This window comes from Athene noctua, chromosome 2 (genome assembly GCF_965140245.1).
Source record: "Athene noctua chromosome 2, bAthNoc1.hap1.1, whole genome shotgun sequence".
NCBI lineage: Eukaryota > Metazoa > Chordata > Aves > Strigiformes > Strigidae > Athene > Athene noctua.
Genome location: NC_134038.1, coordinates 5,503,398 through 5,519,406, shown reverse-complemented (window position 1 = coordinate 5,519,406; position 16,009 = coordinate 5,503,398). Strand labels below are relative to the sequence as shown.

Genomic DNA, 16,009 nt, shown 5'->3' with positions numbered 1-16,009 from the left:
TCAAAATCCAGTGGTGGAAACTGAAAATGGACAAATTAAGGCTAATGGTAAAATCCACTCTTGAATGCCACAGGTATGAGACCATTAAAGCAACTGCTATAAGGATGTAGAAAGTTTTCTGTCACTGAAATATTTTAATAAAATTGAATGACTTCCAAAAATGCATGTTTCAGCTCAGAATTCTTGGCTTTGTGCTGGAACCTCTGAGATAAATTTATCAGGATCAGCTTAGGTGGATCACCAGTAGAAGTTTTCCACCACAGTTATAACAACAGATTAGTAGCACCTGGATAACATTCCATCTACTGTATTTTGACTCATTTGCTCTCCATTTCAAGCTATTCCCCCCCTATTCTAGACTAAGGCAGGAGCTAACAATATAGTTTATAGACACTACTAGGCAATCAGATAAGCTCAGGGAGAGGGCTGGATTAACCATAGAACTGCACTGACCAAGCAAGAGGTAGAAATCTATATTAAGGTGAACCAGAAATTAACATGGAATAAATAAAATAAATAGACAACCAAGACCATCTAAGGAACCTGAAGGTGCCCAAGTCCATGTGACCTGATCAGATGCATCCACGGGTCCTGAGGGAACTGGTGGATGAAGTGGCTAAGCCACTATCCATCATATTTGAGAAGTTGTGGCAGCCTGGTGAAGTTCCCACTGACTGGAAAAGAAGAAACATAACCCCAGTTTTTAAAAAGGAATAAAGGAATAACCAAGGAACCACAGGCCAGTCACTCTCACTGCTGTGCCCACAAGATCATGGAGCGGATCCTCCTGGAAACTATGCTAGGGCACATGGAAAATAAGGCTGTGATTGGTGACAGCCAACATGGCTTCACTAAGGGCAAATCCTGCCTGACAAATCTGGTGCCCTTCTGTGATGGGGTTACAGTGTTGGTGGACAAGGGAAGAGCAACTAACATCATCTACCTCGACTTGTGCAAAGAATTTGACACTGTCCTGAACAACATCCTTGCCTCTGAATTGGAGAGACATGGATTTGATGGATGGACCACTCGGTGGACATGGAATTGGCTGGATGGTCGCAATCAAAGAGTTGTGGTCAATGGTTCGATGTCCAAGTGGAGAGCAGTGACAAGTGGTATTCCTCAGGGGTTGGGACCGGCGTTGTTTAACATTTTTGTTGGTGACATGGACAGTGGGATCGAGTGCACCCTCAGCAGTTTGCCAATGACACCGAGCTGTGTGGTGTGGGTGACACACTGGAGAGAAGGGATGTGCCATCCAGAGGGACCTGGACAGGCTGGAGAGGTGGGACTGTGCAAACCTCTTGGAGGTCAACAAGGCCCAGTGCAAGGTCCTCACATGGGTCAGGGCAATCCCAAGCACAAATACAGGCTGAGCAATGAGTGGATTGAGAGCAGCCCTGAGGAGAAGAAACAGGGGCTACTGTTGGATGGAAAACTGACTATGAGCACACAATGTGTGCTCAGGGCCCAGAAATCCAACCGTGTCCTGGGCTGCATCAAGATGAGTGTGGCCAGCAGGGAGAGGGAGGGGATTCTCCCCCTCTACTCCACTCTTGTGAGACCCCCCTGTAGTGCTGGGTCCAGCTCTGGGGCCTCCAACATAAGAAGGACATGGACCTGCTCAAGCTGGTCCAGAGGAGGCGACAAAGATGCTCAGGGGACTGGAGCAGCTCCCCTGTGAGGACAGGCTGAGAGAGTTGGGGGTGTTCAGCCTGGAGAAGGCTCCGAGCAGACCTTATAGCAGCCTTCCAGTACCTAAAGGGCACCTACAGGAAAGCTGGGAGAGACTCTTTTATCAGGGACTGTAGGGATAGGAGAAGGGGTAATGGCTTTAAATTGAAAGAAGGTAGATTTTGATTAGATGTAAGGAAGAAATTGTTTGTTGTGACGGTGGTGAGACCCTGGCACAGGTTGTCCAGAGAAGCTGTGGCTGCCCCCTCCCTGGAAGGGTTCAAGGCCAGGTTGGACGGGGCTTTGGGCAACCTGGGCTAGTGGAAGGTGGCCCTGCCCATGGCAGGGGGTTGGGAACTAGATGAGCTTTAAGGTCCCTTCCAACTCAAACCATTCTGTGATTCCATGATTCTATAATAATTACTCATAGGAAACAAGCATTGGACAAGGGGCGAAATCTAGAAATGGCTTTTTGAAAAAGCATCAAGATGCTGAGCAGAGAAAACTTCTTGCTGAGTTTCTCCAGCAGTGAAGAATGTGGGATTTTAGACTTCTTTTACATTCTTAAGAAATAGGATTACATCACCTATTTCTCACCCTCATCATGGTAAGGAACAATTGCTGGTTATATCTGAAGTGTACATCTTGTGCGATCTTGAGCAAGTCATTTCCTCATTGTTCTGGACTGTCAGCCACTATGCCAAATGGCAGCAAAAGTAATAAAATTGTCTATTACTTGCATTTGCATAGTGCCTAACAAAAAATGAGTGGAGTTTTATGGAATGACTAATATGGAATGACTAATGACTAATATGTTACTTGTACAGTACTTGAAATGTACTGCTCAGTTTGCTAGTCATTTTATACAAAGATATAAGATAGCTGAAAGTAAACTTAATAAAATTTATATAAACTAGCTACCATCATGAAGTAATCTGGAAGCCTCTTTGCTCCTGAGAATTACTTTATTAAAAAACATGTATTTTAATTGCATCTTGTAATTTGCCTTTTCCTCTTGCTCAGAGCTATTTTAGCTAAATCGGTAATATATTTTAAGAGTCCCAGGTTTAAAATTAGCTAGTCATTATGAGTTCTCCACTTTTATAAATATAATTGCGGAGAATGATATATTATGTTCACTGTACTTAATGGCTATAGACGGTTGATGCACATCCAAGTCACTTAACAGTAATATTTATACTAATACATCATCAAACTACAGCTAAGTCAAGGAGCATAGAAAATATTCTAGACACAAACACGTGCCAATGTAAAGAACTCTTTTTTTCACAGTAATAGTCATAGTCCTCTTCTCTACATCTTCTGTCACCAGAGAACAAGATTTTATTCCAATTAAAGACAGTAACATAAGAAATTTAATTTACTATAAGTTTACACCTACAGAAAATCAGGTCTAAAACAATCATAGAGAAGAATCTATGAAATTACACTCTATTTAATCAGCATATCCAAATTCCTGTACTCTCCTCTCTTCATGTAAGAATTTCTTTCATCAACTGTTTTTCCTCTCTCATATCATCAGTCACTGTAATATACAGCAAGAGCAGCAGTTTAATGACAATGCATAGAAACCAGTTTCATAAAAAGGTCAACAAAATAAGAGTTATAACTTGGATCAATGTCATGTAACACAATATAAAAAATGCATTTATTTAAGTCTTGATTTTTTTTCCTCCCCGATACTAGGATTTTCCTTTCCCCTACTTTTGACAATTTTCATTTCCAGTAAATTTAAGGCTTTTAAAGCCAAACTTGTCCTGCTCACCCTAACAAAGAGTGAGCATTTGACACTGGTCAGTGATAAATTTGGCACAACAGTATTCTTAGCACTACACTAAGATATAAACTTGCATTAAAACTTGGAATTTTATGCCTGTTTTCACTGATAGCAGTAGAAAGCCTTAATCAAACAAATAAATAAAATTGGAATTCTCTTAAGCAGTCCCTCAGTAAGAATATTAGTTCAAACCATCTTACTAAAAACTTGCAAACTATGACATTTAAAATCTGTTTTACCCCATAAACTGTAAATGTGGAGCTTGCTGTGATGATTATCCAGTCGTTTCCCTAGGTAAAACGAAGTTGGTAAAGTAGTTTCTGATGTGCCCTTTCAAAAATGGCTTGGCATCAATTACAGCTATCACATTCTGTGATTCCAATTTCTTCTGCAGAAAACTACCACACTTGACCTACTCTTTTGAAGTCCCCACAGTGATAAATTACTAAACTTCATTCTCTCTCTCATACTCTGGGGTAAGGTAGCTATTAAGAATGCCACTTTAAGCTAAACAGAAGATCTGCAGTCTAAAGATTCTACTTTTTTATTAAGATGCACTTTAACTCCTTGGCTAGTTGCCCAAAAACCAGAACAAACCTCCATGCATAACTACGATCTGTGCCTGTGATGGGGAAATCAAGACTATTTCAAGAAGTTATTTGAAAACTTAAGAAACTAAACTGACTTGCAGATTTATTTATTCTCAGACTGAAAGAAAAAGACCTGATCTATATATTTTAAAAGAACAGAATAAAAACTGAGCAATTTTAAACTAATCAAGCAATGGTGTTTATCTCAGCCTTCAGTAAAGCTATTCCTCGCTATTTGTAAATGCACTGGGTCCCTGTGATTGAAAGATCTCAAGGAAAAATTGATAAAATTTATGCAATCTCAAAGAAATTCCATCAAACACTTGACAAGAAGAGATTATCACATGCAGGATGAGCAATACTTAAGCAAAAATGTAACATGAGATTGAAACCAACTTCAGCAGCAAATTTCTAGATCATTACATTTTGAACTTGACCATTTCATAATGTAGAGAACTAAATTTTAGTCATCAGAACAAAACGCTCCAAAGAGAGGAAAAAGAACCTAAATTACCCTTTCTTATCCACATCTTTTTCCATATATTCAAAGAGGCTATTGGTATTTGGCTCTAGACAAGAAGCATAAATAAAAAGTGCTAACAGCAGCAGCTACATAAGTGAATACAACTAGGATGGAGACACTGTTTGCTACCACTAACTAGTAATGAAATTAAAGCCTAAAGAGATGGGTTTGGATGTGAAGGAAGATGATCAGGACACAATTACTGCACAGCATCAAAAGTGGTATTACATTTATGGAGTAACTGTTCCAGTTATCCCAATTTGGAAAGCATGCCCACTCTCTCACAAACTACTCTAAGAACAAATCATCTTTATCCTAAATAACTGTTTACAAACTCATTTGGTTAAAATTATCATATCAGCATAATTCTTTGAGGTAGGCCATTTGTTATTGTTTCAGGGGAAGATTTATAGCAATAATACACTATCATTATTAGGATCCAAGTCAAAGAAAATATAATGTATGTCTGCAATGCTGCATGTAAACTTACGTTTCTGACTAAATCACTCAGAAGTTAGAAAAATTATTTCCTCCAGGTAGCAGTTTTCCAGAGCTATAATAAATAAGTACTATATAAGTAAATAAGTATAGTAAGTACTCTCCCTTATTTTGAAGGGCAAAACAAGAAGCACAAAGATACAAAAAAGTAAACAAGACAAGAGTAGGATTTATATTTGGTATATGATTTATCGACTATGTTATCTACTAGGCTCTAAAGTTATAATCTAACAGCTGTGAGGATAAGGGTGACGAGATCTTAGCATGGAGTTATAAATTAAAACCAACAAGGTGAAAAGAGAGGAAATGAAGGAAGAAAAGGGTGAATTAAGCAGTAAATGAAAGGCAAGCTGGAGAAGTACAGACAGAAGGCCCTTAGCACTGTTAAGGCACCTATGGAGCAAATTTTTAGAATTCTGATTGTATTACAGCACATTTTAAAGGTTTAAGATTTGAATATCTAGCTAAAAATGAAAATGCAGCCATGAATTTTAACGAACTTACATGGAACAACTCAGAAATGTAAAGCTACTAAATGGAATGTACAGATACTCAGCTGAGGACAACTTTGTGTCATACTAAGTAGCAACAGGATTTTGAAACAGATGAAATAACAGTTTCAGAATGAAATAAAAAACCACGATTCCATCTATTCCTTGTATTCAGAATTTTGCTTTACAGAAAAGAATACCCCAAATCCATAAAATTACTTCCAGCTCTTCTCCAAGTGTTTGATGCAAGATACACATTCCATTGAAACTCTAATCTTATATTGTGCAAGAATTTCTTATACACATAGATCTAAAAATGTGAATAAAATTCTCTCCAATACTGTTCCTTCATGGCATTACCTTGTTGTAATGGAACATTAACATCCTTAAGGCAGGTTACAGTTAACTAGTTAAGACACCACCTGTATGACACTCTTGCATTTAAATTCACACTCACATAAATTGGTGAAATAAGTTGAAATAAAATCCTTATTATGCTTCCAAAAGCGCATGAAGAACTTCACTGGATCAATTTATGTAGGCACTGGAGAACCTTCCAGCTGAGCAGACCTGCCCTCTCACCTGGTCTCCCCAGGTCTATTTTCTGATGCATTTCAGCTTCTGCCACCACATTTTCCCACCAGAGCAGCTGTCTTCCTCACAGACAATTCCACACTTCTGATTATGTTAAAATGCTAGAAACTATCAACATGAGCCTCGTAAAAGTGAGCATGACAAAACTCTATGTTTACCAATACCCATAAATTACATGGATGAAAATCCCGCACAAATCTTCTTAAGGATGAAGTGTGGAAATACATTTGGCCATAAAGCTAATATAATCTCCAGAATTTCTATTATAACTGAAATCTAAATATCAAATGCTTGAAGGAGTCTCTACCTACCACAGAATGCAAGCCTCTCTCACATTCTGGAGTCATTCTGGAAGAATTCTTGCATTGCAGACTAAGATTTTCTGCGCTTTGGTGTAAAGCAGATCTTTCAAATCGTACCTACAGCTTTTTTCATAAACATACTTGAGCTTACTCTCTCCAGAACGCGGTATGACTGAACATGAGTCAGTTAAGAACTGGAAGACATGTAGTCAAAGTATAGCACTATGAATAAAATAAGCACTGCTGAAAGAAAGGGTTTATTAGCTGAAGCATAGCATGATACCCAATATGCTACCGGACTTCTGATTCAGACCTGGACAATATACTCTCATTTTAGGAGCACATACAATGAATCAAAATCCACCTGCAGAGGAGATGAAAAAACACTTTAAATTGCACATTCAGACAAAATCCAAAGTGCGAGCAGGGAGGCTGAGTACTGATAAAGGCAGTTCATTGTTGTGAACTAAGTCTAATAAGTAGAGCAAGTCTTCAGAGGGCTGATCAACCACACTCTTAACTCTTGGTGCTGAAACATTCTCCGTTTGGCAGAAGCAATCATGAGCACTACTGCAGCAAGTCTTGATTGCCAGAGGATCAACACCAAGAGTAGTAAAAATGCACAAAGACTGAGAAATAGAGAAATAAGGCACCTGAAATAGAGAGTGGTCTTTGGTCTAAATCCCATGTCTGACTGACCTCATTGGTTCTCATTAAGAGAGGAGACCTAAACATGAAAAACTCTCAAGAGCAAAAGTGAAGCATATATATCCAGAGGTATCCTGAATTTATGACACTTGATGGTGTGGCACACAGCAGTTTACATTCTGAGAGCTCTAGGTAGGCTACAGGCAGTCTGTCCTCTGGAAGAGCTGTTGTAAGGCAATGAATCATCCAATGCAAGCAGAGCATTCAGACAAATATCTCAATTTCTAATTATTCCTAAAATTTGTTAGAGAGCTGACTGGACTTTCACCACCCTATCCTAAATGTTTGTTCCAACCTTTTCTCCCCTTCAAGTTTCCACCTTAGCAAGTCTTCACATAAGCCCATCTTCTATTTTTCCCCATTACTATTAACCCAGCCACCTTCCCTTCCATTTTTCCCTTCACTTTCCATATAGTCGATGCCCTCCTACATAAGCCCACTTCAATATTAAGATTTTTCTGCTTTCTTATCATAATGTCATTATGGAAGTAACCACCTACTGCTGTTCTATTTGTAGAGAGCACTCTTAGACGTTACCATGATAAACAATTCAAAGTCATTTCTGCAGACTTCACATTGATCTCAGGGTATCCCCATCCCCAAATAGGTTTATCTACCGTTACCTTCCAAGTTACAGCAGCTGCTCAGAGGGAAATCCTTTTTTTTAGAAATATTTCCAATGTGACCATGTTGGAACATATTGAACGCAGGTAACAGATATAGAAATGATGGCTGCTCTTGATGCTCACTGACTATATTAATGACTCAAATGTAGTACGGCAAGCTGATGAAAAACCACCAGAAATTGTTCAACTCAAGAGATACTGGCGCATCCTAAACACAGCAACAGGATTTTATTCTGTTTGAGTAACAAAGCCAACGATGGCCACGGATGACTCCTTGGGAAACAAAGCTCTTGTGACTGTAAAGTCCATTTCTGTTCACATAAGTTCTGTTTATTGTGTTGACATCAACTTTAACTTTTCTTTGTCCATCTTTAGGCAAGAAAGATAGATAAAGCATGGTTTATATACTGGATTGTACCCACTGCAACTACCCCTGATAAAGACATTTGTTTAGGTTTAAGTAGACTATCATCTCTTTTTTACTTAGTGACAATGAAAAAAGTTTGGAGAAAACACTGCTTTTCAGAGGCAGATAGTGAATCTATCCAAAATTTTTTCTATCAATACAATACAAAACTTTTAATACTTCTTTCATGTCAAATAAAATGGCAAAAATAGGAAGTACTTAACGTTGTAAAACATGCTGAACTGAAACTGCAGCTACTACAGTGATAATACTGAATGTAAAACACCAGATGAGATGAATGAATTGAATTTATTCAAATCCAAGGGGGAGTAGCAAATTTATTTTTCCCATGACTCTAGAGAACAGCTTTAGTGAAATATTTTCTTTGTGTTCTGAAGTACAGTCCTCTCTAGGGCACAACAGAGTGTTCATTACTTGATGGAACAATTCACAGAAGAGGAAGAGGGTTGGTGAGCAGAAATAGCACTGAATACTGAAATAACTATTTATAGAATCCAAAACCATTGAAAGGAATATAAGCAATGCCAAACTGGGCAGGGAAGGAAAGTTAAGAGCATTTAAACCCAGACTACTCAAAAACTGCAGGCTTTCATCCAAATCCAGATCATAATCAAATTTTGCCAGGCATGAACCAATGACCAAGAATCCAGCCCTCTCCCATTTTTGCAGAACAACTCTACTTTTATTATATTCCTTATCTCAAGGGAAACTGCAATTCTTGGCCAGAAAGGCAACAAAAAATACCTTGCTGACCTGGCAAAGGTTAATTTGGCTCATGGCTCAAAACAGAGCAGACTTCAGAAAATGTGACTGGCTTTCTGGTACTTATCTCATAAATGTCAATTAATTATTAAAAAATGTATTATTTTGATAAAAATCAACTTAGGAAGTGAAACAGCTTTGTTTGGGATTTTTTTCTCTGCTCTTTTACAGGCTTGAATTTATTAGGGAAACAGAGACAGAGACTCGTGTCTTTTTTTTTTTTCTTCGTAAAACTTGATGTGTTTAATACAGAAGGTGAACTCAGGGATGCAGAATCTACAAGCATAGTATTTAATTCCAAAATGGGACACTGTGGAAGTAGAACATCTAACAGGTTATACATTCATGCCCGAAATGTCATTCCTAACTTCACATTTAGCCAACCAAAAGGGAGGAATCTAAATTAAAATTGTGCTCTGTAGATTCAATATCCCCACTAACTGCAGCAGGATCCAGAATTATTTAAAAGTTAAGAAAAAAATTCTATCTTGCTCTGTTTAAGAGATTAAACTTAGAATAGATTTAAGGCTTATGGGTAAAAGGAGTTTGAGATTAAAGCATCGACAATACTAGAAGAGCAGAGCCTGAGAACTGCATTGAAAAATCCAATTAAGGTCTGTATCGCCTTTTAATACACTGCTGACTAAATCAGAAAAGATACACAAAAGACAGCGCATCAAATTAGATTAGCTCTACATACAATATTTTAACACTTCCTACCATTTACTGATAGTTCAGGAACAGAGTAGTTCCATGAGATTACTTAAACCTCTCACTTCTGCAGCTGAATCTCTAGAATTACAGCTCATGTTGAGTGTGCAGAGGCAAATTCTCCTGAACATACAAGTTTCAAAACAAATAGATAAGTCAGCTAAGGGCCTTATAAATTATAAACCGTCCCTCAGTCTGCCATACAACTGGCCAGTAATCAACGTTTATGTTTAATAGCTTAAACCAAGATTTTTAAAACTCCACAATATGCTTTCAAAGTTTTCTTCACCTAAGTAAAAGACTTCTCCATTTCAACTCTTGGTTTGATCCTTTGCCCAGTTAGGGTCATGTAGCATTTCTTAATCCCAGAAGATTTACTCCAAAGAAACCATGGACATTATGTTGAACCAAGATATCTTGATGAATAATTCTCCTTTTCACCCTGTGACAAAAAGGAACTACCAATGAATTACCATTATGTGATGGTAACCACTGTGACTTTACGGACCAAATTTCCATGGATCAGACTGATCTCTAAGCTTCAAATCTGTAATATGTGGCATGGAATAAGAGTGTGTTTCTTCCATCACTGAGAAGAACTAGACTAAGCCAAATAATTTCAACTTCCAAGCATGAAAACCGATACAGAATTCCCTAGGTTTAAAATAACACATTGTTTGCTGAGAGATTGTATGTGTTTAAATTTCCCTCTGCAGCTTCTGCGTTAAGACATAGAACAGTTGAATATCTAAACACACTGCAGTGTTACTCAAAGAGTAACAGATTCAGCCTAAAAATAGACTATTTCCCATACCAGTATAACCACAGCAATGCAGAGCTAGGCAGGGCTAACGCACTCTGCCGTACAGATGCACCCTAGAGTGACCGAGGGTTTTAGACAATTCTTACCATAACTACTCAGTAGTGAACAGTAGAAAAAGTACATCTGAACATATTACACTGTGATATTCTATTCAGCTTGAGGGTATAAGCAAGCTTTATGATGAGGTCATAAAGCAATTTTTATACTGTATTTATGAGATCATTATAATAGTCAATTCCAGAAGCCAGCGACTGGTTTATTAGAAGACAGCCTGTGGCAAAATTGAAAACGTAGATTGCAGAGTTCAACTGCAATACTGGAAATATGCAAGACTGAAGTACAAAAAGTGTAAGGCAAACAAGTAGGGAGGGAAGGTTTAAGCACTAAGACTTATAAATATACGACCAAGGACATTTCAGAATCAGCAACAAGAGAAGCACTGATTTACATTAATTTTCATTTGCAAAAATTCACCTTTATTTGAAGACTATCTTATGCACAGCATGCAGGACTGAAAAATAACCACTACTCCTGAATATTCACAACAGACACCTATTGCTAAATCATGAATAAATGACAGCAGAACATTTTCACCACACGTACAAATTGTTTAAGATCAATCTTGTTTCTTAACTCCCACTTGCTTCTTACATTAGTCCTTGTCAAACCACTTTAATTGGCTTGACTATTACAAGACAGAGCTTAAAACATAATCAAGCAATCATCCCAAATGGCACCGTGCGGGACACAGGCAATAGCCCACAAGCGCTGAATTGTTCTGCAGCTACAGAAACTGAAATATCTTTAAGGAGGTTCTAGGGCACTCAAAAAGATTCATAAATATCAAATATTCTGAGACTCAAGTTCAAAGGACACCTTGGATCATCTCTGTTGTATATACACCAGCTTGCTGCATTTTAGACAACAATGTTCTTACTGAGCAAAGGCGTTTCTATTTGACAACGAACATATATTCATGAACTCTGAAAGATACCCAGTCTAAACCCAAGCAAATCAAAACTAAAAATACAGCAAATTCCTCAGAATCTCGCCAAGAAAACTGGACCAGCACACATTCTAATTATATCTTTTAAATGCTTAATTGACTCAATTATTTACAATAACTGCCTGATAGTTTATTTGGAATTTTGTCTAGCTTTTATTTTAAACTACTGGTGGTTCTTAGTTTCTTTCTACTAAAGAGAACTGTCAAAAGTAGAGAGAAGTTGCAAACAGAAATGGACAATATTAAACAGAAGTAGACAGCAGGGGAAAAAGCCAGATATAATACCTTGCCACAGAATGACTAGCAGTCAGATGTAATGTAGTCATCTAAACAGACAAATGCAATCTCTTCAGTTATGACAGGTAATTTCTTCTGGACGTTTGTCTAGTACCACCTATGTATGTCCATATACAGAGACACTTAATTATGCGGATAGTTTGGCGAATTGAAAAGTTATTCTAAATAGCTCTGAACTTCATAAACATTTTTAATCTGGGTAAATTAAATGATTGGTTTATAGTACTTAATTGGAATAAACTGGGATTATTATTAGTGAGTATATTAATGTGGTAAATAGAAATGGAAGTTATAGAAATGGACATTCATTAAAATGGAATGAGCCATGACAGGTAATCACCCTACAGATGGTGATACCTTACTCGGGTTTTCTCTCTCCTCATCTACAACAGACTAATCTTATAAATACTGGGAAAATATATTTTTCCTATCATGGATGTTCTCTGCAAATACATGATCTTAATGATAATAATTTCAGTAATTAGAAATACATTTTTGTAGACTTTCTCCAGGGCTTTACCTTGTTGGCTATTTTAACACCCTAATTTTTATTTTCCTCCCTCTTCACCTCTTCTAAATATTACAAAAAGTATAAGGATCAAGCCTGCTCTAGAACAGATTTTAACACAGTAAACTGATACTTTTGGGCATGCTATGGGAGCTGTACAGCAGGCATACAAATCAAGTTCAATACACAGATAAATTTACTGAGTAAAGAACACCTTGATATCATTAGAATGTGTATTCTCTATTGAATATAGTTTTGATCACCTGCAAGGTCCTTTCATCGCAAAATACCAATTAATTAAATCAAAATTCATTCCATAAACCTCACAGAATCAAGCATGTGCATGTTCACCAGACTCTTTCACTATACACTGTTTAAAACCAAGTTCTTGCTTAACAGCTCTCCAACATCCTTGTAATACCATCACATAAATCACTGTGAACCTGCAAGTTCTTGGTTGCCAGGACAACTGGCTGATAAGCAAAAAGTGCACCAAAAGGCTTTTTTCATGTATTTGGTGCAAGAAATTCTACATTTCTGGATTAATTTCTGGATTTTTACTCTGATAACTAAATAACATTCCCCTTGCTTCCATAAATCAGAAGTGTCTATAGGTCAGACATTCTACACGAAGTTCTAAAACTTAATGCCGAACATTTTACCCACTTCAGTATCAAATTGTTTCTTCAGTTCTGCTGATTTATATTTATGAGCAATTGGGAAATACCTGGCTATGCTATATAACACAAAGAAAGGCTTTACTAATTTTTTATCATTTTTCATATGCTGTCATCTTCCTTTTTGCACTGCAGAATCAAATGATAATGAATTACCAGTGCTAATGGTCCAAAAGAAACAGACTTAAATATTAATAGCTTCACCTGTTTATTGATCAAATAGAATTGTAAACAACCTCATCAAGGAGAAAGCAAAGTCAGATGCAAAGCAAGTTACTGAGAAAAGCAAACCCTATGTTTGCTTCTCGGCTGAAGACATGCTAAGCCAAACACTGCATTGTACAGCACTCGAGCTAAATACAGACTGAACTAATACAGATCACAGATCCGGGTAGGAGACGTATCAAATACTACAAAGCATGCAAAACAGTCACCAAATCTATGGAAGAGGCCAATGAAGTGCTGCAGTGCACTTTTTACAATCTTTGTTATTTTCATCTTAAATTCTCTTTTCTGCAAATCTGGCCGGTATGAAGCTGTTCTTACTTCACTGCTCAAAACAAGAAGTTTACAACTTCAGCAGGCAAGATCTTCAACAGAAAAACAAACAGTACCTTACTCTAAGGAAGTATCAGTAAGCACAGTGCAGCTTCTACCTACCCATCTGTTCTTTCATCCTGCTGCTTTTATTTACTTTTGACTCTCAACTTTTCTGCTTTATTACTTATACATACAAATGCCTCTAAAAGGCTTACTACTGCAAGTGTGAAGATAAGACTTTGATCCCCAGATGTTTAGAAGGTACAAATCCTTCTGTACATTTTAATATAAGAAAACCATTAATTCATACAGAAGCACCTTCCTACACAGTATATAGTATAACATGAGGTGAAGAACTGACAGTTCCTTCAGCCTACCACACTGATATCCAACTCTTTACAGTTTCTACTGTTCGCCTGATCTTGATTCACCTTTTTGTCTGTTCTAATATAACAATCTAAACCCAGAACATCAAGCTTCTCTAATAAAAAAAAAAAAAGGGAAATACTTATGAAACAAAGTAAACTTTATCTTTTAAGCACACCACGAACCGTAACACAGTACAATAAAAACCACATCTTGCACTTATTTTGATGGCACGCACTTACCTTCACATGACTGAAGTCACCAGCTTTGCTGCTTTCTTGTGGATTAATAGGTTTAGTCTCTACTCTTGGCTTGACGACCTGCCGAAAAGGACTGGAGAGCGGAAGTCCACTAACACTGATTCCATCTAGAAACAGAATAAATGAAAATACTTTTGCTTGTTTAATGTTATGTGTTCTTCCAACTAATCTGTATCTGTACTATCAAAGAGAGAGAAAATACACAAAAAGAAATATTAACAATTTATACAAAAAGGAAAAACAATAGGTAAAGGTTATTTTGCTATATTTTTTCCCAGAAGCCAAAAAAACTCGAACAGGAATGCACCAAAAAACTTAGTGAAGGTCACAGGAAAGGAAGGTAACTGCATTTGAAATACCACAACTGAGATGTCAGAGTTAATAATATAGAATTAGTTTTAATATTTACAATACCACAAAAGAACAAAGATAAAATTTTGTGGTTTTCCATGATAATGACCCTATCAGCTGCTTAGTATCTTTAAACTAACTTCCAATATGAGGCCTGAAGATTCCTCTTTCAAGTATACGTTGTGGAAAAGAATAGAAAATAGACAAGTCATGTTTTGTACCATCTACTGATGGAAAATACAAAATATTTCTCATGTATAACAAAAACACAATGGAAACTAAGGTTTATATTGTAATAGTCAACAAAAAGCTTAACAGAAATGGATATCCTTTGAAAAATGTCCTCAGTTTGGTATTTACTGGCAGTTTGCATACCAGCAGATAACACACCAATAAAAGACAATATGACAACTCAGTAGTATCAATACACTGCAGCATATTTGGGTTTCTCAACCTACCAAAGCTACATACTAAACACAAACCATGTGAAAGTTACTGCTGAATAAAAAAAAAAAAGTCAGAAAAACAAGAAAACTAAAAATGAAGCTTATAACATACATTAAAATTAGATTCAGAAATTGTTATTATTTAGATTTACATCCAAAGCACAAGAAAAGGAGGATTTTGTTCCTTTCCGCTGTGCAGAGCAACTGCGATCCACAAACAGCAATTAAATACAAGCAAAATTTTATATATTGCAACAAACATATATCTAAACATACAGGAAACACCAAATTATTACACAAAATGCAAACATACTTCCTTTTTGGAAATTTCTCCTATCAAATTATATTTGCTAATATCACATTCCAATTCCATGGATGACCTCAAATCTGGACCTGTTGAGGATACATCTCCTCAAGAAAAGAAACCAGAAGAACAAGATGGAGAATGAAATGGTTTTGGTTCATTAAAATCCAACTGCACAGGTATCCAAAGGAGAAAATAAAGGGCAAATCCCCATTTTCCTATTCCCATATTCTTTTACTTCCAATTTTCTTCACAAACTAACTACTTTTAAAATGCACTTTAGTTCAGCCTTAAATATACAACACTATGATAAACATCACTTTTGAAGATGCTGATTCAGGAGGCTTACTAGTAAAAAAAAAAAAAAAAACTCAGAAGTTTTTAATTTACAATTAACTTATATTTTTAAAAAAGTAAAAAGAAAGATTGCTATTTATCAGGAAATTAGTATTTTTATCACCAACCATTATCAACATCACCTGATTCCTAAAAGGTCAATAACCTTTACAGATTATGGCAGAAGATGTATTCACATACACTGATGGACTTCACGTGGGCAAAGCCTGACTTGATGCTGTCCATTTGTACTGACTTGGGCTGGGACAGAGTTAATTTTCTTCATAGTAGCTGGTTTGGCACTATGGTTTGGATTTGTCCTATAAACAGCGTTGATAACCCAGGGATGTTTTAGTTACAACATCAAGGCCTTTTCTGCTCCTCACCCCAC

General features: G+C 36.9%; 1 protein-coding gene across 5 annotated transcripts in view; it reads right to left on the bottom strand.

Moving 5' to 3' along the window:
* The window catches only part of TRAPPC9 (trafficking protein particle complex subunit 9), a 534,962-nt gene that overhangs the window by 403,051 nt on the left and 115,902 nt on the right, over positions 1-16,009 (bottom strand). For all 5 annotated transcript variants that reach the window (XM_074898387.1, XM_074898390.1, XM_074898389.1 and 2 more), the window contains one exon: positions 14,164-14,288. In XM_074898387.1, the coding sequence (XP_074754488.1) occupies positions 14,164-14,288 (125 nt within the window). The remainder of the gene's footprint in view (positions 1-14,163; positions 14,289-16,009) is intronic.